Raw genomic sequence first — 26,876 nt, 5'->3', positions numbered from 1 at the left:
CACTCTATGTCATTATATTAAGAAGAACTATGTATTAAGGTCCACCACTTGTCCAACCTATAAGGTTATATCTTAAATGGTATCCTTTCTCACCACTTGAAATGCCCATGATATGTTTTACACGGGGGTTTCATTCCAAGGTCCACCACTTGTCCAAGCTAACTCTATTCAAACATAGAGAGAAGCAAAGGTCCACCACTTGTCCAAGCTAACTCTATTCAAACATAGAGAGAAGCAAAGGTTCACCACTTGTCAAAGCTAGGCTCCGTTGAAGTATGGAGAGAAGTAACCTCCATCATTTTTCCAAGATAGGTGCCATTCAAACATGGAAAGAATCAAGATCTACCATGTCTCCGAGATTCTAGGCTCCATTGAAACACCCTAAAACCATGATATTTTGTACATGGGGTGTTTGCATTCAAGGTCTACCACTTCTCTAACGTATTATACCTAGTAGCATGAGTGATTTGGTCTTAAGATTCACCACTTATCCACTCTATGTCATTATATTAAGAATAACTGGGTGTTAAGGTCCACCACTAGTCCAACCTATAAGGGTATATCTTAAATGGTATCCTTCACCACTTATCAAGGTCCATCACCACTTTTCCAACCTATAAGGTTATATCTTGAATGATATTTTTCCTCATCACTTGTAATGTCCATGCTATGTTTTACAAAGGGGTTTTGTTCCAAGACCCACCACTTGTCCAAGCTAACTCCATCCACCACTTGTCCAAGATAGGCTCCATTGAAACATGGAGAGAAGGATGATCCACCATTTCTCCAAGATAGGTTCCATTGAAACATTGAGAGAAGCAATCTCCACCATGTCTCCAAGCTAGGCTCCATTGAAATACCCTAAACCCATAATTTTGTACATGAGGGGTTTACATTCAAGGTCCACCACTTGTCCAACCTATAATCCCTAGTAGCAAGAGTGGTTTGGTCTCAAGATTCACCACTTGTACACTCTATGTCATTATATTAAGAAGAAATATGTGTTAAAGTCCACCACTTGTCCAGCCTATAAGGTTATATTTTAAATAGTATCCTTTCTCACCACTTGAAATGCCCATGATATGTTTTACATGGGGGTTTCATTCCAAGGTCCACCACTTGTCCAAGCTAACTCTATTAAAACATATAGAGAAAGAAAGGTCCACCACTTGTCCAAGCTAGGCTCATTGAAACATGGAGAGAAGGAACCTCCACTGTTTCTCCTAGATAGGCTCCATTGAAACATGGAGAGAAATAAGCTCCACCATGTCTCCAAGTTGCTAGGCTCCATTGAAATACCCAATACCCATAATTTTTTGTACATGGGGGGTTTACATTCAAGGTTCACCACTTGTCCAACCTATTATCCCTAGTAGGTTTGGTCTCATGATTCACCACTTGTCCACTCTATGTCATTATATTAAGAGGAATTAGGTGTTAAGGTCCACCACTTGTCCAACCTATAATGTTATAGCTTGAATGGTATTTTTTCTCACCACTTGTAATGCCCATGACATGATTTACATGGGGGTTTTGTTCCAAGGTACACCACTTATCCAAGATAAATCTATTGAAACATAGAGAGAAACAAAGGTCCACCACTTTTCCAAGCTAGGCTGCATTGAAACATGGACCTTAATACCAAATTATTTCTAGTAGCATGAGTGATATTTTGTACATGGGGCGTTTACATTCAAGGTCCACCACTTGTCCAACCTATTTCCCTAGTAGGTTTGGTCCCAATTTCACCACTTATCCACTCTATGTCATTATATTAAGAATAATTGGGTGTTAAGGTCCACCACTTGTCCAACCTATAAGGTTATATATTGAATGGTATTTTTTCTCACCACTTGTAATGCCCATGATATGTTTTACATGGGGTTTTTGTTCCAAGGTCCACCACTTTTCCAAGATAACTCTATTTAAACATAGAGAGAAACAAAGGTCCACCACTTGTCCAATCTAGGCTCCATTGAAACATGGAGAGAATGATGCTGCACCATTTATCCAAGATAGGCTGCATTGAAACATGGAGAGAAGCAAGCTTTACCATGTTTCCAAGCTAGGATCCATTGAAACACTCTAGGGGGTTTTATTTCAAGGCCCACCACTTGTTTAACCTATTATCCCTAGTAGCATGAGTGGTTTGGTTTCAAGATTCACCACTTGTACACTCTATGTCATTATATTGTGTTAAAGTCCACCACTTGTCCAACCTATAAGGTTATATCTTAAATGGTATCCTTTCTCGCCACTTGAAATGCCCATGATATGTTTTACATGGGAGTTTCATTCCAAGATCCACCACTTGTCCAAGCTAACCATATTCAAACATAGAGAGAAACAAAGGTCCACGACTTGTCCAAGCTAGGCTCCATTGAAACATGGAGAGAAGGAACCTCCACCATTTCTCCTAGATAGGCTCCATTAAAACATGGAGAGAAGTAAGTTCCACCATGTCTCCAAGATGCTAGGCTCCATTGAAATACGCAAAACCCATGATATTTTGTACATGGGTGATTTACATTCAAGGTCAACCATTTCTCCAACCTATTATCCCTAGTAGGTTTGGTCTCACAATTCACCACTTTTCCACTATATGTCATTATAATAAGAGGAATTGGGTGCTAAGGTCCACCACTTGTCCAGCCTATAAGGTTATACCTTGAATGGTATTTTTTCTCACCACTTGTAATGCCCATGACATGCTTTACATGGGGGTTTTGTTCCAAGGTTCACCACTTGTCCAAGAAAATTCTATTGAAACATAGAGAGAAACAAAGGTCCACCACTTTTCCAAGCTAGGCTCCATTGAAACATGGACCTTAATACCAAATTATTCCTAGTAGCATGAGTAATATTTTGTACATGGGGGGTTTGCATTCAAGGTCCACCACTTGTCCAACGTACTTTTCCTAGTAGGTTTGGTCGCAAGATTCACCACTTGTCCACTCTATGTCATTATATTAATAATAATTGGGTGTTAAGGTCCACCACTTTTCCAACCTATAAGGTTATATATTGAATGGTATTTTTTCTCACCACTTGTAATGTCCATGATATGTTTTACATGGGGATTTTGTTCCAAGGTCCACCACTTGTCCAAGCTAGATCTGTTCAAACATAGAGAGAAACAAACATGCACCACTTGTCCAAGGTAGGCTCCATTGAAACATGGAGAGAATGATGCTCCACCATTTATCCAAGATAGACTCCATTGAAACATGGAGAGAAGTAAGCTCCACCATGTTTCCAAGATGCTAGAGTCCATTGAAATACCCAAAACCCCTGATACTTTGTACATGGGGGGTTTACATTCAAGGTCCACCACTTGTCCAACCTATTATCCCTAGTAGCATGAGTGGCTTGGTCTCAGGATTCACCACTTGTCCACTCTATATCATTATATTAAGAAAAATTGGGTTTCCATATCTAAATGGATCTTTGCTTGGATAAGTGGTAGACCTTGAGACCTAAATACCCATTCTACACTAGAGCATTGGTTAAGCCTTATACACTTCAAGCATACCTTTAACAACAAGTAGTAGTTATTAGTTGACTTAAATCTAGTTGAACTCCATGGTATTGAGACTAAGAGAGAGTGTAGCATAAAAAAGAGTCAGGATTTTAATTTGACTTTCTTTCTATTAATGAGTAGATCATAGATGGATTTTGGTATCTAATAAAACCTTAGGGTAGACAATGTAAAAATCATGTCTATTGTTGTGTTTGCATTAAGTGTTCTTGTTCTTTAATTTCAGAACCATTACAGAAAAATGGATTGGCTATATACTGGCATAAATTGAAGAAAACTATTGAATTACCCATCCAACCTCCTCCAAGACCTTGTCCAAGGAATGAATCACCTCCTTATCACCTACCACTTGCTTTCAAGGACATCACAAGAGTACTTATCTTGGATCTAGAGGGGTTACTTCTCAAGACAGTTGAAATGAAACATGGAGATTCTATGCCATCTTGGGCTCAACACATGCGACTTGTGGAGGACAAAGATGAAGTTTATCATGTGGTGCGACCAGACGCACAAAGTTTTTTGGATTTTTGTGCTGAATACTTTGAGCTATGGATATGGAGTTGCTATAACTTAACAAGGGTGCAACGCATCACACAAAAGTGTTTTCCTGAGCAGTATACCAAGTTCAAGGTGTTTATGAGTAACAAAAATTGCCAAAATCCAAATATCATGTTAGGATTTACAAGGGTTTATCACAAAAATCTGAGTGATATTTGGAAGATATTTGAGGATTTGGATGCAAACAATACCTTAATTTTTGATGACACTCCATATAGGGTGATGTGGAACATGCCAGGGACATATCTTATATTTCCAAAGATGTGGAGGCAAACTTCCGAGCAACTTCAAAACTTCTTGCAGAGAACCATAATTCCATGGTTGGTAGGATGGTTGTATGCAAGAGATAAGAGAGTCTATACATATAACACAATTGTAAATCAGTATAGTGATTCTGAGACAAATTATGTCCTTGGTGTGTACTTGTCAACACGAAAGCATTGAATAAATATGGCTATAAGATGCTTTTTTTATTCTAGTGTGTATCTTTCAACATTTGTATAATTTGATATAGTCTTTTTTTTTTATATAAAAGGTGTGTCAATTTTATGAACACTTGAATGGAGTGCACCCTACTCTAAGGGGACTTCAATGTACTATTGGAGTGCATCCTATTGTAAGGGGACTCTGATGTATTGCTAGAGTGCACCCAAATTTTTGGGGACTCATTTTTTATTTGATTGGGGCCTATGTTGGGTCATATAGTAAAAGAAATTCATTTTTTGTCAATTCATATCGAGGTTGCATTTATTTGGAACTATGAAAGAATTGATGTTTGATGTCAAAATAAAACTTGTAAGTGTGGATCAGAGAATTCATGGACTTTAAATATGTGAGAGGGATCTTTTTCTTGGGCACAAATGTTTGCTTCAAGAATTTTGTCATTACATACTTTATGTGAAAGAGTTTTAGAACCTAAAAGACTTTGAAAACAAAACTATGGAATCTAAGTGCATGTATTCTTGAATGGCTTGAAAGTTGATGTATACATGCATGTCGCCTTGATGAAGATTTAGATCTGACAAGATGGAAAGATATAATTCTTGGACGTTACCTTTGTCAATTTGGTAATAACATATTTAACTTTCTTTTAATATGGGTGGAAAATATATTATTATGTGCATTTGGAAAATATATTATTATGTGCATATTTAACTTTCTTTTAATATGGGTGGAAAATATATTATTATGTGCATTTGGAACCTAATTGCTTGACCTTCAAACCAAGATTCCTATGTTATTTTTTCATATACTTTTTTATACTGAATTAAGATTGTGGATGCAAGGTCCACCACTTGTTCAAGTTAGATCTAAGAAAGTATATATACTGAGTCTTCAAACTAGTAAACCAAGGGAGAGAGAAGCAGGGTCCATCACTTGTCCAAGCTCATCTCTAGACAACATAGAGAGATGTTATGTCTACTAATTGTCCAATATAGTCATGGAGAAATGATAGAAGGTTGATCCACTTGTCCAACCTATCATCTCTAGTAAAATGGGAGGTTTGGCCTTAAGATTCACCATGTAACCAACATATACTTCATTGTATTATGAAGAGTAGAAAAGAAAAGCTCCACCACTTGTCTAAGGTAGTTCCAAAATCAACATGGAGAGAAGAAAGCTTCACCATTTGTCCAAGATAGGCTCCATTAAAACATGGAAAACCTCATATATGCTGTACATGGAAGCTTTTTTCCAAGGTCCACCACTTGTCCAAGCTAGGATCCATTAAAACATGGATAGAAACAAGGCTCCACAACTCGTCCAACCTTTATAGCTGCGAAGTGTACCGGTTGTCTAAACTAGGCATGGGAAAATAATAGAAGGTCCACCACTTATCCAATATATTATCTCTAATAGCATGGGAGGTTTGGTCTCAAGATTTAGGAATTGGCTGACCTGTATTTCATTGTATTATGATGAATTTGGTTTTAAAGTCAACTACTTATCCAAGCTATAAGTTTATATCTTGAATGGTATTCCTTCCCATCACTTAGAAAACCAATGATATGTTGTACATGGGAGGGTTTGTTACAAGGTCCACCACTTGTCCAAGCTAGTTTCATTGAAACATGGATGAAGACAAGCTCCACCATTTGTTAAAGCTAGACTCCATTGAAATCTAGAAAATCCATTCTATGTTGTACATGGGGTTTTTGTTTTAAGGTCCAACACTTGTCCAAGCTAAGATCCATTGAAACATGGAGTAGAGAAACACTCCACCACTTGTCCAAGCTAGGCAACATTGATAGTAGTTGGTTTATTTTGAAGATCCACCACGTGTCTAAGCTAACTCTATTGAAACATAGAGAGAAGCAAAGGTCCACCAACTGTTCAAGCTAGGCTCCATTGAAACATGGACAGAAGCAAGCTCCACCATTTCTCCAAGATAGACTCCATTGAAACATGGAGAGAATCAAAGGTCCACCATTTCTCCAAGCCAAGATCTAGTTGTCCAACCTATAAGGTTATATCTTAAATGGTAATCTTTCTAATCACTTGGAATACCCATGATATGTTTTACATGGGGGTTTTGTTCCAAGATCACCACTTGTCCAAGCTAACTCTATTGAAACATAGAGAGAAGCAAAGGTCCACCACTTGTCCAAGCTAGTCTCCATTGAAACAAGGAGAGAAGCAAGCTCCATCATTTCTCCAAGATAGGCTAGCATGGATAAGTGCACCTTGAAACCAACCTTCCTATGAGGCAATAGAGCATATGCTACATATTTTATGTATGCCCCATGCCTCAAATTAAGAAGTTATAGATTAGAAGTGGACCTTGCTTAAATGTCACATGCAATAAATTAAGGAAAAATAGCCAAGTGGATTGTATTCCTCAATGGATCCTTGCTTTCACAAGTTGTGAACCTTGAGTCACTTTTACATTAACTTGGACAAGTGGTGGACCTAGAAACCAAGCTCTCCATGTTGAGATAAGTTGTAGGTAGGACATTAGAACATAGACAACGATAATGGATGCAATATACTCCTCTCCTAATAATCCAATTGATTGAAACCATGATATTTTAGTTGTTTTCATTGTGTATTGTATGTGCATAAAGTGGAATGAGACCTTAAGAAAACTCAAATTTTTGACAAAATCTCTATATTTTATACATGATATATTGAAAGTTGTCCAACCTAGGAATTGGGATTTTCCCACTTTACCTAATATGGTCTTAGCCATCATATAATTAAAGGCACAAGGGTTGCCATAGCAGGATAGTGTAGGTGCGTATCTAGGACCATGCACCACTGCTTTGATGAAGGTGAGAACCTCTGCTTTTTGAACGTGAAGATGTGTGTGTGTGCATCATTTTCTCTCTATGCCACACTTGTTTCATTTTCACATGACAAAGCAATATCCACTACACAAGCAAACATGGAGACAAAAAGAACGAGTCTTTCTTTGTTGAGCTCACTTAAAGATTGTGATAAGAACAAGGATTTGTATCAAGGCAGCATGATACATGCTGATAATATTCGTGATAGTGGGTTACTTGAAAAGATCACATGTTGAGCCAGCACGTTAGTCGGTATGTATGTCGTGTGGTGTACTTGTCTATGAGTGATAAGTCCTTGATGAGCTCTTGGAGTGCATTAATTACGAGATATGCCCAGCAGGGACAGGGCCAAGAAGCTCTATACTATTTTCAGCCTATGCAAAGAGAGGGTGTCTCTCCAAATGCAATCACCTACGCCTGCATCTTGAAGGCGCCTAGCATCATGCAAGATGTTGGTATGGGCAAAAGTGTATGTCATAGATATGGATGAGCTACTGGAGGCTCTACAAATGCCCATCATTGACTCCAATATTGGGACACATAGAGAATGAGATCAAGGCAGTGGATGCACACATGCTTGTTGATGTCAGTGAGAACGGGTGTGGAGTTTGAAGTAAAAGAACTGTGGTGATCGTAAGCTGCCAATGAGGTTTGCATTACCGCCACTACCATAATGTACCTGCAATACATATATGAGCTCTTTGTGTATGCAAGGAAGCAAGAGATTGCAGAAAGGCAAGATGCTTTGTACATAGATTACATCTCAATTGTCATTTCTCACATTGTTTTGATGTATGTCCAAAATTGATTGTTCATATGACGGTTAACATGCACAAAGAGCAACGAGACAGATCCAAGTAGTGAATTTGGGTAACTATCTGGAGCTAGCGCACCAAGTTGACATATACCTTGCTTGAATGCTCATAAGCTACTAGAATGCTGGCCACCCAGAACTGATCTCTAGAATATCACCATCAAAGCCATTCATTGACTAGCCTACAACAACGAAGTGAGGAGAATGTTGATGGAACACCAACAAGCTGTCATCTTGCAGACCACCATAGGTCCATCCTACCATTATGTCAGCTCACGCCTCTTGCTTGACTAGAGAGATGATCATGACCCTTGTAGGTGACCGCTAAAGAGAACTAGTTCACGAGAGAGATGGATGTGAAGTCAACTTATGAGACAAACCAGGTGTACAACCTATGCTTGCACCTCAAAGCCTGTGTCTTAGGGGCTCTTGGAGAAAGATGTCATGCTTGGCCGTGCTTTGATCAATATGTATGTCAGATCAACTGCACCAAAGACTGTGAGTTTGTGTATGTGTATGTGTTTGAGTCTACAGACAGACAATGCGATAGATTTAGCCTACATTAAGACCAAGAACATCAAAAGTAGTGCAGGTAATGATAGGCATGACAGCAAAAGGAATGTGACAGTCGACATGTTGGTAGTAGTCACAGAAGAGATGACGATGGCACAGTAAAAAAGCTTCTGAAGCAAGATTTTGGAGTTAGCTTTTTTGTTAATAAATTTACTCCCTCTCACCTCTCTCTCTCTCTCTCTTTGTGTCTATATATATATATATATTGATGCGTGCGTATGTGTGTGTATGTATGTATATATATAGCGCTCTCTCTCTCTCTCTCTCTCTCTCTCTCTCTCTCTCTCTCTCTCTCTCTCTCTCTCTCTCTCTCTCTCTCTCTCTCTCACACACACACACACACACACACACACACACACACACACACACACATTTTCTATCTCTCTCTCATTTCCTCCCTCGCTCTCCCCTTCTCGGCTACTGCGTATAATTTTCAAGCACTACCTCTAGCGTGGCGGAGACAGTACGTTGCCAGTGTGGCATCTGGGCCACTATGGCCATCCTCACCGTTGTACACAGCCTGCTCCAAAAGCTACGAGCATCAAACAGTCACAACATTTTTGAAGAGTTGTCACCACTGCAAACCCTCACACATGTTGGCTTTTGGCACTTGAAAATGGAAAACCAGTGACCAACGCTTGATTTGTTTTCCCACGAACTTGGCAACAAATCCTTCACATTTCCAACCCAAAATCGATAAAACTTTTCTTGTGCCCTAAGCCCTTCTTCTATATGGTTAGAAAACAAAATTTTGGTGAGCCACTGCATGGCTAATAGATGTTGACTTCAAGACTTGTCAGGTTGAGGTCCCTTAGGATGTGATGGGTTTTAGATCCTTCTCAATCGATGCAGTGCAAAAACAACCAATTATGTCTTCAAGCACAAGGGATGTGGCTATGCAAACTTTAGAGTGGATGTAAGATGCCTTTACGTGCAGGCTTTAGAGGTTGAGCTCACTTGGGCCGGTCTTAATATCAAAGATAGCAATCAAGTATTGTAAGTTTTGGCCAATAGTCAAAGACAGTTTGCCATCTGAGAAGGTAATAAGGTGCCAATTATAAAGAAACGTTTGTGGGTGGTCCTCAAAGGGTTAGAGTTGCAAAGTGAGCAACTTTGAAGACTTTTAGATGCACCATGGGACCAACGTTGCAAAAAATATTGTGTTGATCGAATTGGAGCAACATAGTGGTAGGAGCGAACCCTTGTTTGCAATATTTAAAGGAAATAAAAAGGTTTTTTTTCAATTGAATGCAACCATGGTGACCATGGACCTGTTCGTGGTGCCGGCTCCAAGGGACAGGGGCGAAGAAGAAGAAGAAGAGAAGAGAGCATGTTGATGGGAGGGCTCTGGAAGCCATTAGTGCTTTTAAAAAAGGCTCATTCTGGAGGGGGCGGTTGTGTGTGTGTGTGTGTGTGTGTGTGTGTGTGTGTGTGTGTGTGTGTGTGTGTGTGTGTGTGTGTGTGTGTGTGTGTGTGTGTGTGTGTGTGTGTGTGTGTGTGTGTGTGTGTGTGTGTGTGTGTGTGTGTGTGAGAGAGAGAGAGAGAGAGAGAGAGAGAGAGAGAGGGGGGGGGGGGGGGGAGCAAGGCCCATCGTCATTCGGTGACCTTAGTTTAGCTGGAATGCAATGCTCCTATTCTCTGTCTTTTTATTAGCACCCTAGCCTAGCCTTAGTTCTAAACCTGAATGTGGGTTCCATGGTCCTGACAATGACTTTTAACATGCTTTGATTGAGGTGCAAGAAGTTCGTCACGTGTAAGATAAGAGTGTGATGTTGTTTTATTGAAAGGCTTGTATGCTCTGCAATTAGTGTCTTGATGCCGAATCAAGCTCACACCTTTTGACTTAGTGGTGAGCACTGCGTGGAGGAATAATGTATGCTCTCTGCAATTAGTGTCTTGGTGCTGAATCAAGGTTACACATTTGAGCACTGCGTGGAGGAATAATGTAGCACAATGATGCTTAATCATGTGGCATGTCAGGTACATGAGTACTCCCAATTGTGCTTCTTTTGCAAGGAGTTTAGCTAACCTAACAATGTGGAGAAGTGGCATTCTATTTTGATGCATTTGTTTTTTTTTTGGGGAGGGGGAGTGGGTTTTGTGCGTGTGGATGCTAACTGGCTTGTGGTGCATGCAGTATCAAGTGATCGAGCCATTGAATGGAGATCCTTTTGTGGGCGGGCTTGAGACACCCATCACCAATGGCCCTCTCATCACCTGATACCTCTCCAACCTATCGGCCTACATGACAATTGTTAGTCCTTTGCTACAAGGGATTGAAGTGGGGCTTGTGCATGGGTTCTTGTCAGTGAGACCCTTTGTTAAGATAGGACCATTGTGCTTGACAATGGTTTCTTGATGAATGAGACTAGCCTTGCCAAGGATCTCTGGCGCGACATCTCCATTAGCACCCGACATTGCATATCTTCCATTGATGATCTCTCCAATAAAGCCTCTAGGTCCATTAAACCCAAGGGATTGGACCCAAAGTCACCAAAAAGGTTGGTTGATAGCCTTCACACGCTTGTCGGCAGTAGCACGAATGATGATTGAGAAGGAACGCTTAGAGGAAGAAGAGGGGTCTGCAGCTAGAAGAGCCCTCTTGCCCAAGAATTACTAGCGAGAATAGTCAAGCGAGGTAGTCGCTAGCATGGTACTTGTTGAGAGAGAGGACAACGAAATTTTAGATGCCACGGCGACCTTCCTTTCATGGCAGATCGCCTCTCACTTCACAATATGTTACACACATATGGCGAAGGAGAAAGGGCAAGTGGGAGTGTGGTTGCCTCTCTCTCTCTCTCTCTCTCTCTCTCTCTCACACACACACACACACACACTCTTGATCTTAGGGTGTGTGTGTGTGTGTGTGTGTGTGTGTGTGTGTGTGTGTGTGAGAGAGAGAGAGAGAGAGAGAGAGAGAGAGAGAGAGAGTTGCTCTGCATGTGATTGTGCTATGAAAAGTGCCTAGAGTCCATGGCGTACCCGGGCCCTTATTGGGGCAATAGTACTTTTGCACTGGTGTGTAGGGTATCACCACTCTTGCTAGATTTCACATATGAAACGATCAAATTGAAATATTTGAAGGCTACAACAAAGGCAAAAGGCACCTGCCAAGGCACATCATTAAAAATAGGGACAACATAGGATGGCTTTAGGGAATTTTCTTTTTCAAAGGCTCGAAAAATTTTCATAAAAAGGGCTCTCACAATTTTCAGATGCATGTAAATGAGGACTACACATGTGCAGGCGGATTTTGCTTGAATCCTGAAAATATTTATGCTACCTCTAAGCATGTCATTCTTGAAAGAGTTATTCCATGTGAGTCGGCGGCCATTCAAATAAATGCCTTTTTTGTGCAAAAAAGAAGAGAGTTACAGAGAGAAGTGTATGTGTATGTGTATACATACATACATACATATATATATATATATATATATATCTATCTATCTATCTATCTATACACACACACACATATATATATATATAGATATCTATATATATATATATATCTAGATATACATATTCATATATCTATACACACACACACACACACACACACACACACACATATATATATATATATATATATATATATATATATATATATATATATAAATAATAGAGAGAGAGAGAGAGAGAAGAAAAGGGGGGGGGGGGGGGGGGGGGGAGAGAGAAAGAGAGTATTGTAATTTGGTTGATGTTGTCAAGTTGCAAAAGTGTTGTGTGTCATAGTGGAAGCATAAAAAAGCTTGCTTGTGGGGAGATCAATCCACCATCGCCAAATTCCTTGCATGCAAATTTTATAGATGTAGCAATACTAGTTATTGGCCTTGTATCCTTGTTGTCTCATAGCCTTGCTTGATTACCATCGTGCCTATGGTGTTTGTGTTGCTTTGCACACCATCCATGTATGGAGCCTAGCTCCTTGAAACTCAAACAATGCTTTGCATGATGCCTTGCACGCTTTCTCACCTTGCTTGTTGTGCCTTGATATGAGTTTGCACAACCAGAGTTCCTTGACTGAAACCTTGCAAAATAGAAATTCTACAAAGTTGGAGACCACAACAATTTTGGTAAGACACATGAACAAAATATTCAAAATTTGAATTATGTATGCCAATATTTTTAGTATGGAAACGATTGATTTAAAAGTACAAAGAGAAACCTTCTTCTCCTTCCTCTTTCATAGTGACCCCTTGACTACATGCCTAAAGCCGGCCTTGCCTAGAGGCCATGCCCCCCTAGTCCTACCCTTGCCTTGACATTTACACCCTATTAGATTAATCTATTTAAGTCTCCCTCTAAGCTTACCTTGAGATTGTATGTGAACACCATCACATTGTAGCAAATTGATAATCCAAATTTTAGATTTTCTCCATTTTCCAAGTTGCAATGTTTCTCTACTTTGATATAATATAAGATATAAGATCCTAGCTCTTATGTTACCCTACATGCTATCACAGAGAAGGCACTCGTACTTAACATTGTGTGCATTTTATGATATTGCCTACAAATTTACTTGCGTTGTCAAGTGATTTCATGCTCTCTTCAAATGTTATTTTTGTGGGTGCAACACCATTGCACATTCCTCTACGAGTCTTCATGGAAGGGAAATTTGATGGCACAAATTAAACCTTATGGAATTTCAAAAGCTATGCTATTTGTATCCTTATCATGAGTGTAATGGATTATGTCCTCACTTTGATTTAGCACACCACCAAATAGAGGAAGCTTGGAGCATATTTGCTTGCCAATGTGAGGCTCACAATCACCTTAGAATTCCAAATTGAACAATTTCAGATTTAGCACACCACCAAATAGATGAAGCTTGGAGCATACTGGCTTGCCAATGCGAGGCTCACAATTACCCTAGAATTCCAAATCTGAATGTTGAAAAACTTGCTGAAGGGAAAAGTGGAGGCCAACAATACAAAAAATATCCAAAATCAACTCGATGCTATCGGTTTAACTGACCCCTCTTACTTTCGAAGAGTTGTGTGCAATGTTGCTTGAGGAAGAGATGCAACTCAACCCTCCACAGCCTCAACTTGGAGTAGTCATGTAGGTCCATCCAAAGACCCCTTAGAAACCACATAAGAGGAAGAGATAATCTCCCATTCTAAATAAATTACCACTAGTGCTACCTTGTCTATAGGTTGCATGGCTTCAACCACAAAGGAAGCTAGACTAGTCTGGTATCAATGTATGTTGTACTCTCATACCAATCTCTTGGAGGCATGTTTATGCTATTGTAGACTAGATTAGGGAGGTAAAGATGGGAGAAGGAGACCATGCATTCCCTTGATCAACGATTATAGAAGAAAATAAACGTGACCACTTAATTGAGTATTATAAAGGCACAATGTTTTGGAAGAATTTCTTCTACTCCCTTAGTTTAACAACCCTATTCAGACTCTAGAGGAGCTAAACAAGCAAGGGCTAGCACCATTGGCTCTTACATGGGTGTCTTGTGCATTTGAAACCCCTAAAGGTAAGGGCCCGCTACTGGAGAACCCACTAGTAAACTGGATGATATCCCGAACCCACACCCGCTCCCACAAAGGTGGTCACGGTTCACCATGGTTTTGTGGATAATCCTTATGTAATCTTGTATGAGGGCATGCTGGGATGGGCTTTTTAAACACACAATCTCAAACAATTCGACCCTTGTGAGTGCTAGATCTACATGTATTTTAGGAACCCTCTTCAACCCCTCAATTTTTTCACGCATGGGGAACTGAGTATTATAACCTCCAAGATCTCACTTGGGGAGGATTCCTAGTTTCAATAATGGAGTATAAAAGGATACTCACACAATGCAAGAAATAAAAAAAGTGTAGAAAAGATACTCGAAACAAGAAAGGAAGGAAAAGATTATGGAATAGCACAAGCAAGTCTGAATGAATCTCAAAGAAGCAATAAAGTAGGCATAGGCCATTGTAAGAGAAAATGAAGAACTTAAGGCTTAACTTGCGACCACCCAAGAGGCTAAATATTTTACAAAATAAGAAAATTCTTTACTAAAAATGCAACTAGTGTCTACTCAAGAAACACTAATGAAAGCTCTTGATACCCAAAGTCGCAAAGAGCGGCAACCACAATACTCACCCATTCAATCTCTGTTACCATATATGTGTGGTAGTGATGTGTGTAAACACACTGGGACCACCGGGGCATTTTTTTCCTCTTTACGAGGTTCTTTCTCCCGTGCATTGTATATACGCCCATCACTCTAGGGCTATCTATCTTTCCATTGCACACCAAGTAACACACTCTCTATAGTGTGCCTTGAGCTTCCTTCGTCTTCTCCAAGATGTGTGTGTTTCTGTGCAACCCTAATTCCAACAATTGGTATCCGAGCAGGTTACATCCTCCCGGGCTTAGTCGCCAGCTGCTCCAGCACATGCCTGCTCACTTTCTCCGATTATAGTGAGGTTTGGCGAGCGTTCGTAGGTTGACAAATATTTTGGGCAAGCTCATAGAGCTTAGTCTACTCAGATTTTTGATTCGGGCTCATTTTGGCCTCCATTTCCACTATAGGTAGGTATGCACATGCAATTTTGTCATTTTATTGCAGAATTTCTATCACTGTCGTTTTCTGCATAACAGGTGCCTTCCAGTCTTCTACGGTTTGTTCTATATAGCACGTGTTGTTCCCGGGCCATTTCTCCTATTTTTGGGCAGTTTTCACATCAGGTGCAACATTTACCATGGCTGACAACAACACAAATGTCTTCAAGATGTTTGCTGCTGAGGACAGGTTGGATGGGGACAACTACCCTATGTGGGCTTATATGATGCAACACGTTCTTGTGTCAAAGGGCGTCTGGAATATTGTGCAGGGCATTGATGTACGTCTTGGTTCTAAGGATGTAGGAGATGTTGAGGATGTTGCAGGTCTTGCTGCAAGGACTGCTGCTATTAGAGTTGTTTTACCTACGACAGAATAATCTCACCGGGATGTAAAGTATGCGTAGGCTCATGCATTGATTGCATTGTCTGTGAAGCGCACGATTGTTCCTCACATTCGTTCAGCAAAATCTGCAAAACACCCTTGGGATATATTGGCTGGTCTTTATGCAAGTCGCAATGAGGCTAAAATTGCTTTGCTGCGTAAAGAGTTGGAGTCGAAGATTATGCATGAGGAAGATAATATGGACACTTTCCTTGCTAGTGTCAAGGATATCAATAAGCAGCTTATTTTTGCAGGTGAAGTCATTTCAGACAGTTCCCTTGTGCAGGCTATTCTTAATGCCTTACCAGATTCTTACTAGACTTTTGTTAGTACGTGGAGACTTATGACCCAAGGAAATCCTGAAGTTGTCAAGTTTGATGCATTATGCACATTGCTGTTGCAAGAGTCACTTTCCAGAAAAAACATGACTAAACAGCGTGCAGTTGAATAGGCTTTTATTTCTTCTCAAAGAAAGGGTGGTAACAGCAATGCAGCCACTTCTTATGGTTCTGCTGCAAGTGGCAAAACTTCTGTTCCTAATGCTTCTGCTGGCAGCACTTCGTCTGGCAATTCTAGTGATAAGGGAAAAAAGAAGATGCGTTTCCATTATTGTAAAGCTAATGATCACTTGATCAAGCAGTGTCCTAAGTTGAAGGCCAAAGAGGCTAAGAAGAAAGAGGGTGGTTCCACTGCAAATGCTGGTTCCACTACAAATGCAGCCATTGTTGAGTCTTCTGTGAAAGGAGACTGTGATGCTGATGTCGATGCAGAATGGGCTTTTAGCACAGAGTGCACTGTTGTCCATGATGCATGCTTGTCAGTTGCTTCAGATTCACATGTGTGGTATTTTGACAGTGGTGCTACAAAGCACATTACCTCACATCGTGAATTGTTCACCTCTCTCGAGTCTGTCTCTCATGGGAATTTAGTCACTTGTGCCAACAATGCCTCTTATCCGGTCACTTACGAAAATGGCACTATGTATGGTCAAAAGTCAAGCTTTGCCACATTCTTTTTGGCTTGAGGCCATCATGTGTGCCACTTATGTACTTAACAGGTGTCCTACGAAAGCTTTGCAGTCTATTACTCCATATGAAGCATGGCATGATAGAAAGCCTTCTATTGAGCACATGCGTGTTTTTGGTTGTTTGGCATATGCTTTGGTGCCACAAACACAGCGCAGAAAATTGGATCATAAGATTGTCAAATGTATTTTTGTTGGTTATAGTGCTGAAAGCAAAGGTTACAGGTTGTATCTGTTAGGAAATAAGACGTAGCTAAATAGATAATTGAGTAGATTACTTAATGGAGAGAGACAAATTTATATACACGAGATTATAGTGTAGAGAGAGAGAGAGAGAGAGAGTACACACGATATACATGGTTCACCCAATGTGGGCTACATCCACGGGAAAGCAGCCACTCAATGGCTTTGGTACTTCAAAACAAGAAGTAGTTCACAAAGGGATTATACCCTTAATGGAGCTCCCGCCTTGCTTCACTCTCACCACCTCACACTCACCTTGTTGCATCAACTTCACACTATGAAATGTGTGTAGAAATGGCCTCCTTTTATAGGCCAAAAGGGCTGCCCTCTCTTATGAGAGACAGCCATGTGTAGCCGCCCTTGTGCGAATAAGTCCAAATCGGACCCTCCAATCCGCCCATGTGTGGCCGCCCTTGAGAAGACAAGTCCGCTTTTGAATTCGGCCACCGGCCATTGACTTCCGACCACCGGCCATTGGCCATTGACTACCGGCCACCAGCCAACCGACCGGTTGTTTTCCGACCACTTTCCGACCGCCGTCCGGCCATAATATTCCTGCGAAAAGGAATATTCCGGCGAAAAAAAGTCTCGGGGGCCTCCGCCCCCGAGGCCTTTAAAGTTGCCCCTGATTCTTGTCCGTGAAAATTTTGGTTTCCGGTGAGTGATTTTCCTTCACGCACGATGGCTTCTCCTCATAATGGGGGCCTTACAAATGTGCGCTTTTACCACAGAAAATTACAAGGGTAAATCAGGCTCCATACTTAACAGTATCATCCGTAAACAAAGCGTATTCTAGTTTCACAGGATGTAGTGTTTGTGGAAGATTATGTTCAGCCTTTGTTGTCATGTAGTAGAGACAGTAATGTAAGCTCACAGGACATTTATGACACTTTGTTGCCTCTTTTCAGTGGTGGAAGTTCGAATGTAAATTCCAATGAGGCAAATGTACAGTCTATGGGGGTTTCTGAAAATGTGACAGATCATCCTATTACTGATGCAGATGTACATGATGTACTTGATGAGGAAAGGGCTAAAAATGAGCAAGGTAGAGTTATGCCAAAATGGCTAGTGCACACTTTGCGTGACATTAAATTGGATGCACCTTTGTCTAGTTGTACTCGTTCAAGCTCTCGCCATGCATCTTATGCATCAGATTGTTATGCTTTGGTTGTGTCTAGCTTACATGATGTTGAGGAGCCTCTCTCTTTTGATGAAGCACAGAATTCAAAAAATTGGATGACTGCCATGCAATCAGAATATGATGCACTTATAGAAAATGACACATGGACTTTATGTGATTTGCCTCCTTGCAAAAAGGCCATTGGTACGAAGTGGTTTTACAAGTTGAAACGCAAGCCGGATGGTGAGATCAATCGCCATAAGGCTCGACTTGTTGCAAAGGGTTATGCACAGCAAAAAGGCATAGATTATGAAGAGACTTTTTCTCCCACTTGTCGTATGACTACTGTGCATTTTCTATGTGCATTGGCATCTCATTTTGGTTGGGATGTACATCAATCAGACATTGTTATTGCTTTCTTGCATATTTGAAGAAGTTTATGTAACACAGCCTCGCGGTTTTGTCAAGAAGGACAAGAGGACGAAGTGTGCAAATGTAACAAGGCTTTGTATGGGTTGAAGCAATCTCCTCGTGCTTGGTATGAGAAAGCTGACACTCATTTGGTCAAACAAGGCTTTCGTACAGTCCAACAGAAAGCACATTGTATGTAAAGTGTGAGAGTGATGTACTTCTCACTGTGGTTCTTTAAGTAGATGATTTGCTGATCACTAGACCAAATGAGAGACATATTGTTGAATTTAAGGCTGATTTGAATGCTACTTTCAAGATGAAAGATTTGGGACTGTTGCATCATTATTTGGGCATACAGTTTAAGCAGTGTGATGGTGGTATTGCCTTGTGTCAGAAAAGTTACATAGAGACATTGCTATGTAAGTTTGGACTTGAGGATTGCAAACCTATTGCCACTCCCATGGAAAGAGGTCTGAAGTTGAGTCTACATGATGCTGGCGATTCTGCTGATGTCACTCTTTACCAAACTGTTGTTGGCTGCCTCATTTATGTATGCAACACGAGGCCACATATTTAGTTTGCAGTCTCACTGGTCAGCAGATTTATGCATAGCCCAGGGTCTAAGCATTTGTAGGTTGTCAAGAGGATTTTTCATTACCTTAGTGGAACTTTACATCTTGGCTTGCTTTATCCCAAAGGGAGATCATTGACGCCAGGTTTACATGCTTTTTCGGACTCACATTGGGCTGGTTGTTTTGACACGCGAGTGTCCACAAGTGGTTTTTGTTTCACGCTTGGCGGTTCATGTATATCATGGTTGAGCAAGAAGCAACCTGTTGTGGCCACTTCGAGTTGTGAAGCTGAGTACAAAGCCGTCTTCACAGCTACGGTTGAGTGTGTATGGCTCAGATGCCTTATGGCTGATTTGGGTGTTGGACAGGACACTGCCAAACTGACAGTCAGAGCGCATTGGCAGTTGTGAGGAACCCAATTTTTTCTGATCACACAAATCACATTGAGGTGCATTACTACTATGTAAGGAAGAGGCTCTCAGCAGGAGAGATCAGCTTGGCTTATGTGCCAACACATGACAACCTTGCGGATCTTTTCACAAGGCATTGTCTCGTGAGAAGCTCGAAGCTTTCCGCAAAGCTTTGGGCTTACTCCCCTTTGTGGGCTGATCATGTCCTCAGGGCATGGCACTTCCCTTTACTCATGTGCTAGCTCTCGTTCACCGCATCACTCCAGGGGGGATTTGTACCATATACATGTAGTAGTGATGTGTGTGAACACAATAGGACCACCGGGGCATTTTTTCCCTACTTAGGGGGTTTTTTCCCCCGTGAATTGTATATACGCTCATCACTCTAGGGCTATCTATCTTTCCATTGCACACCAAGTAACACACTCTCTATAGTGTGCCTTGAGACTTGACTAGGAAAAGATTCTTTAGAGAGAATAGGAAGAAAAATCTCAGCTGAATGTACAAAATCAAGACCTCAAGCGCCAAAGCAATGGAGGAGGAAATGGCAAAGAGATATTGAGTTTTGGCTATTAAGCAAGCTCAACAAACTACCATGCAAGAGACTATCCACAGAGTGGAAGAAGATGCAAAAGCAATCAATGAAGAGATCGGGATGAAGCATGCAAAAGAAATTAGAGCAAAAGAAGCACAACAAGTGAAATCTTTGAGAAGGAAACTAGAAGATGAGCGGCTCAAGAGAACTATACATGTGGGAGAACTACAAACGTGGTCCAGAGCTTCTTTTGTAGAAATAGATAATCTCACGTATGATGAAGCTAGAAAGGGCCTAGATGAATCAACGCAGCCATGGAAGTTTGTACAAATAATTTTTGAAACCTTGGTTGTGGCTCAGGACAAACAAGTGGCAGAGGTAGTTAAACTTTTAAGTACAATGAAAGGTCTTGAACTCTACTAGCTTGGTGATGATATCATCTACCTACCCATGGAAATTTTGAGAATGAAGATCAATAGAGAACGGGAAGATTAGAGATGGCATGCCCCTCTAACACGCGGTGGATATGGTTTTCATGATGACCCTACCAAGGTGATAATGAAGACCTTTAGTGAAGGTAAGCCAAGTGGTGGATGGATTGGGATTCTATGAATTCCGCAAAGTCTATCACAATTCAAGAAGGGAACAGAGGGTTGATCCCACCCATTTTCCCAATCATCACCCTCACACATGGGATGACATGAGGGTGATGAGGAAAAGCTACCCATTATCAAATATTTTTTTTCAAGTTTCGAGTTTCCTCTACTTCTAGAAGGGAACAAAGGGTAGATCCCACCCGTTTTCCCAATCCTCACAGTCACACATGGGATGACATGGGGGTAATGAGGAAGAGCTACGCATTGTCAAAAAAAGAAATCGAGTTTCAAGTTTCCTCTACTTCCTCTTTTTTCTTTTGAGGTTCCTCTACTTCCTCCCAATAAAAATCGATTGAAGAATTGTTCCTACAAGCAGAAAGAGATATGCTTAAAATGTTTTCACGGCGCGCCATAATTCGCAGTCTAAATAATTATGAAGTTTTCGTGGGTTCTCATACAAGTAACTAGAGATGGAAGAGAGCTCACACTAATGCACTCAATGCTTTACGTAGAAAGTGTTAGCAAGCATGGTATGGCTTTTGAACAAAATCTATTTATGGAAGAGTGCATATTCGAGGGATTATTTGCAAGGATGCGACTTCTCCCAAGCTATTCCTTCTTGCAGTTGAACAGGTGGTGTAGAATGGGTTTTTCCAATACTTTGAGACATGTGCTTCTTTCAATGCCATCGACCGTCCGAGATGCATTATATCAAGTGCAAGAAGACATGCCACTAGACCCAAATTGGCAAGGGGATGCATAAAGAAGAACAAGATAAAATGAGATAATCCAAGACTTCGTCGCAACAAAAATTGCCACAACTCTAGGCCAAATTGCAAAGTTTCAAGGACATAGAGCGGCTGGAAAACTATGATTTAGAGAAGGCCAGACAAAAGGCTCAACGGCAAGAGTGTCGCTAGATTGGCACACCCTCCCAAGCCACCTCCATAGCTTGTTGCAACTACAACTCGCATCTAGAGAAGATCTGAGATGCAAATACAATTACCCACCCACCATCGCCAACTTAGATCTCAAACACGCATGGCTGACCCATTTCATTTTCTGCAAGCAACTCTACCACTAGTAGGATGTGTAAGCGGCAGAAGATGCAAAAGAAAGCACAAAGCTAACCCCAATCTCCTCCAAAGTAAAGTAATGCACAAATGACCTTTGAGGACATAGTACCGACTCAACAGAGGGGAGGTGTGCACCCAGAACTGCGCACAAGGAGCATATGTTGCCATCCGTGGGAAAAAACCACTAAGGCTCTAGGAAAAAGGTGAAGGGGAGAAGGATGCAACAGATTGGGACCCATGAGGATAAGCAAGTCCAACAAGAGTCACCATTTTTGTCGAAGATTTTGCCCAAGGTGGTTGTAACTATCCCGGTCCTATTTTTTGACATTTCGTGGATGTAAGCAATACTTCTTAGACCTAGTAGACTTGGGAGAACATCAAGAAGCTTGGGAAATTTTATATAATTTTATGGTGTTCACAAAGCCCTAAACTAGGCAACCAAACATTCTTTAACCGAATTCGATCGGTCACGTATGAACCCTAGTATTATAAACCCATTATGCTAAATAGGTCATTTTGAGTTATTTTCAGGGTTCCAAAGCTAAAGATCTAGTCACATCCAAAGCTTGCGAGCTTTGTAAACACCAAGGAGATCACATCTTCCATATCCTCCCAAGCTATTTGTATCTCTTGACTCCCTCCCAAATGCTTTCTTATGCATAGTGGTTGAGCTTATGCAATAGAACCAAGGCATCTTTTGAATCTAGATTTTGCTAAGTAGCTTGTGTATAATAGTAGGTGTACAGTAGTAGAAGAGCGGCATTGTAGTATTCATTTGTAAATGCACATTGTCTCCAAGGAGGAGCTCTGTACATCCGTTGTTGTTTTGAAGAGTAGAGAGTTGCACTAAGAATTTGAATTTATAGGTTGTATTGCATTGTGCAAAAGTTTATACATTGTGTTCCAAGTAGAATAGGCCATAGAGATAATTGCTTGAGCTTGCAATCCACACATGGTGATTCTCTTTAGACTTGTAATGTAGTGGTTGGTTTAGTTCACCTTCCCCATGCGTTGGATTGACATTTTGGTTGCTTAGTGGAAAACACTATACTACAATGGCCGCACATCATCTAATGAAGGAGGCACTGGAGTATCCTATGTAGAATGAGCTCTCACTTGGGCTTGTCTGACTACCTTCAAAGATGATACCTTTGTGTCTTCAACAACAATAAGAGAAGTCAACATGTGTAGCATGTTCAAGCTTGTTTTGAGCAGATTGCCCTCCTTAGGCTTGTGTCAACCATTCTGACTCAAGTCAGTACTATGACATTCACCACAATATCAATGAGCCATTGGCCAAGCATTCTCCTATCATATGGATAGTCCCTCATCTAATGATTACCACCACATTTGAAATATGCACCACCATATTGGGAAGGTCGAGGTGGAGGTCGTCTCATCACTAGGGATCTATGCCTCATGGGATTCTTTATCATCACAGGCACATGGCCATGACTAGATTACTTATGGTCATAGCTACTAGTCTTCACATAGTGTCGTAAAAAGTTGTTTGGATCGTATTCCCATTAGTAATAGCTGTTGACAAGTGCTAACTCCCTAGGTTTGGTAGGTAGGCTGGCTAGAACAACAACAACAAACCTTACGGTTGGTTGGGCTCTTAGGATTGAAGTAGGCCAAGAGGAGTTTTGCCCTATTGATGGGGCATGTCCTTGGATAAGAGATGGACCGAGCCTTCTATTGAGGTCATTAAGTGCATATGCTCTAAGAAGCAACTGAGAGTATCTAGTTTCCCAATTTTTGACATGCATCACACCAAAGTAATCCAATAGCACCCCTTCCAATAAGTCATGTTGATAACCATGAGTTGCATTGCGCAAATAGCCTAAGGTTTTTTTCCTATATAGTTTTTACTTGAGACTTGTAGAAATTCTTGTGCATAGTGTTGCCACTTCAAGGGATAGGCATTGCCCATGCTATTGTTAGCAAGACCTCTTTTGCATGTCTTCTTGACGCAATAAGCCTCACAAATACTTCCCTTGTTTCACACTCATAATTTTCCCTATTCAAAAAACCACTAACATACACCTATCCATAGCTCGGACTAGGTGCAACATAACACCATGGCAATAGCCTCATATGTTAGCACAAACATAGCCATTTAGATTTAACACAATTAAGTGGCAGCACTATATGCTCTAGTTAACTAGATAGTTGAGATTGGGTGTTGAAGTACCAACTTGTGTTACTATGAAAACGTGCTCTATCAACTAAACTATGATGTAACCTCTTAGGTCGTGACTTTCTGGCAACATTGATTATGTAATATGCTACTCATACTTCACATAAGTTTCTCACCTTCCATCTTCAAGTCTTTTGTGCTCATTGTCTCTATTTTGGTATCAATCACAATTTCTCAACACCAAAGCCGCCAATGATTCCAATTGTTAGAGTTAGGGTTGCAAGAAGAAAGACAATCTTGTAGGAGGAGAAGCTCAAAGACACAAAACAAGAAGTCATATAATTACTTGATGCCCAAGTACAAAGATAAGGAAGCCCTTGCACATACATACCATATGATTCTTAAACTTGTTACTGTTGATGCTCTTCTCCATCACATGTGTGCATTAGCATGCATAGGATATCAAAAATGCAAACAAAAGTGACAAAAGTGATTGCCCTTCTATCGAAACGCACTCCAACTCTTTGGTTTAGGGCATTAGAACTAATCCAAAGCGCCCCCCAAAAATCCTCACAGAAGGCTAATATGTGAGCATAATCATGCAAAGGTTATATTCATGGACCAAAATACTCGCGAAAGGCTAGCATGTGTACGACATACACAAAAACACTCTCACATGGTCGCACATAGGTAGTAAAAGATCTTGCAAACGACCAAAGTGACAGGCTAAAAAGTCTCACATATCTATTTATGGATGCATACACGTTAGCACACGTATACATGTGTTCAAGAGTGCATAGAGTATATTCAAGCATGTTGCTAGCTTGGTTATCTCTTTTCAAGGTAACCATGATCTGGCTATTCCTTTCTACAATTGGATAATGCTGTAGGAATTAATCGCTTCAATACCCAGAGCTTGACCGTGATTACCAACCATAATGTAATAGTTTAACCACTGAATTACAAACAGATTGAAATATATAAGCAATATTGGAAGTAGGTGCTAAAATCAAGAAATTCAATAGAAGCCAAAACCTGCAAATTTGGCCAGTGTTTCTCACAACAAGCACTTCCTCAGGTCATGAGGAAAGCTACTTCTGAGTTCTATCCTTTATAAGGACAAACCAAAGATACAAAAGCATTTTTGTCATAATACATTTGGGGCTTGAAAAGCTGTAGATCTCCAAAGTTTGTTGGATGTGTAGAATTGAGGCAATCACGTTTTCTGTATAGAATAGAAATGTGGGTTAAATTTAACATCCAGCGATATGGTAGTCTTGGATGTTAGAAGCAGGCATCTAGCAAGCAACAGCAACACAGCGCTGCTAAGCTGCAGACGGGAACAAACCCGATTAGAGGAATGTGAGTGTCATAAAAAATGCATCCATAGCAAATTTACAAGGAGCTTACCAGCCTTCTATGAAGGAAGGACCCTTTTTCTCCTGTTGGGGCTGAGGGGGGGGATAGCCATAGCCTGTGGGTTGCGGAGGGTAGCCTGGGGGAGGGTAGCCCTGCGGCGGATAGCCTTGGGGAGGGTATCCTGCGGCTCATACACATACATCCACACATTATAAGCACCCAGATGCAACAGCAGAGACGGGGGGGAGTGAAAGAGGAATTAGGGTTCCATACCTTGAGGCGGGGGAGGGTACACAGGAGGGTTGTCGGGATGGTAGTAACTCATGGCAGAGGGCGTGGGCGTAAACGAGGCTCAGAGCTCTGCTTCCTTCCTTCGTATTTGCTGCAGCTGGGCGTAGGAAGGAACGCGTGAGCCGCGCTTGATTGCGCGTGAAGGGCGAGTTGTATCTGATGCGAAGTGGCCGGCGGCCGCCCACATTTTGTTCCCACTGAGTGAGGTAGGGCCATAGGATCAAAACTTTTTCCCCAACCATTGAGAATAAGGACACGTCTTTGAAACTTGAATCCAACCGTCAAGGTTGTTGCACTAAGGCTGGTTCAGACGAGGCTCGTGGAAGAAAAGCTTCATACAGGTTTGCTGCCATCTAGTGTGAACGATGCTAGAGGAGGACGAGCGAAAAAGACAAAGAGGTTGAGAGAGGCTAGCAACTCTTCTTTAGGGGGGGGGGGGGGGGGGGGGGGGGGGGGGGCGGCGGGGGGGTTTGAAAGAAAACTAGCAAGCCTGGAGGAAGACATCCTCAGCTACAATGAAAAAATCTTCCCATGTTTACTTGATTGTCCATGTGCACGAAACTTCTGTCGCATTGTCTAAACCCGGCCTAAGACTGACGTGAACGCAAAGAGCGCGGTTGGAAACTTTCCACTAGGTGTAGGCCAAAGCAAGACGTGCGCCCCTTTTAGACTTGTCTACCGGCATTGCATTTAGGTAGGGCAATCTCAACACGAAGTTGCACTCTCCTGGTGATGGGAGCTCATTGCGAAATAGCAGTAGCTCTTGTTGGACTCTCTTTTTTCGTGGCTCCACTTTTCATACGATTGAGGAGTGAAGCTGCTCAATCAAAAATAGCTTATCCCTTCCATTTCTCCCAATGCTAGCAAGTCTAGAATCCTCTTCCGATTTGCAGAGTTGAGCTTTTGGCCTTTCGAATTTAACAGACGAGACACTCTCCTTCTCACTTCCCTCCTCGCGAGTGCGGCTCGACTCTTTGTGGAACGTAGAAGTTGAAGCAACAAAATTAGCTTAAATTACAAGGATGTGACACCCTTCTAAGTTGTTTTGGCCTTATAGAGAAGGGTTAAGAAAGAACTAGTGGTTCCAGATGGGCCTGTTGTGGCCAGCATGGCCCCCACCATCACCTTTCACATTGGCTTATGGATATAGGGACATGCACCCCCCTCCCACAAAGGTGTGAGATTTGTCCTAGAGTCACTAGAGTATGAGTCTTGCAAGAAGGGAGAGTCACTAGAGTATGAGTCAAGAAGGGAGAAGGTGGTATTATCGCACATGTATTGGCGCAAAGAAGGGAGAGTCACTAGAGTATGAGTCAAGAAGGGAGAAGGTGGAATTATCCCACATGTATTGGCGCAAAGCTGTAGAGCTACTAA

At 41.3% G+C, this 26,876-nt stretch overlaps 1 protein-coding gene and 1 long non-coding RNA gene across 2 annotated transcripts; one reads left to right on the top strand and one right to left on the bottom strand.

The window, feature by feature from the left end:
* Positions 1-11,743: 11,743 nt before the first annotated feature.
* LOC147460837 (ATP synthase E chain) lies at positions 11,744-11,897 on the top strand. Its single transcript, XM_086499665.1, is given in 2 exon segments — positions 11,744-11,865; positions 11,867-11,897. Coding segments are annotated over 2 exon segments (153 nt in total).
* Positions 11,898-24,849: 12,952 nt separating this feature from the next.
* LOC147460836 (uncharacterized) lies at positions 24,850-25,664 on the bottom strand. The gene is made up of 3 exons (XR_015186377.1): positions 25,485-25,664; positions 25,263-25,392; positions 24,850-25,182 (listed from the first exon to the last, which is right to left on the bottom strand). It is a non-coding gene; the product is annotated as an uncharacterized LOC147460836 (long non-coding RNA).
* Between the last annotated feature and the right edge of the window lie 1,212 nt (positions 25,665-26,876).

Source organism: Adiantum capillus-veneris, chromosome 3, assembly GCF_014529385.1.
Source record: "Adiantum capillus-veneris isolate H3 chromosome 3, ASM1452938v2, whole genome shotgun sequence".
Lineage (NCBI taxonomy): Eukaryota > Viridiplantae > Streptophyta > Polypodiopsida > Polypodiales > Pteridaceae > Adiantum > Adiantum capillus-veneris.
This window is presented reverse-complemented; position numbering and strand designations above follow the sequence as displayed.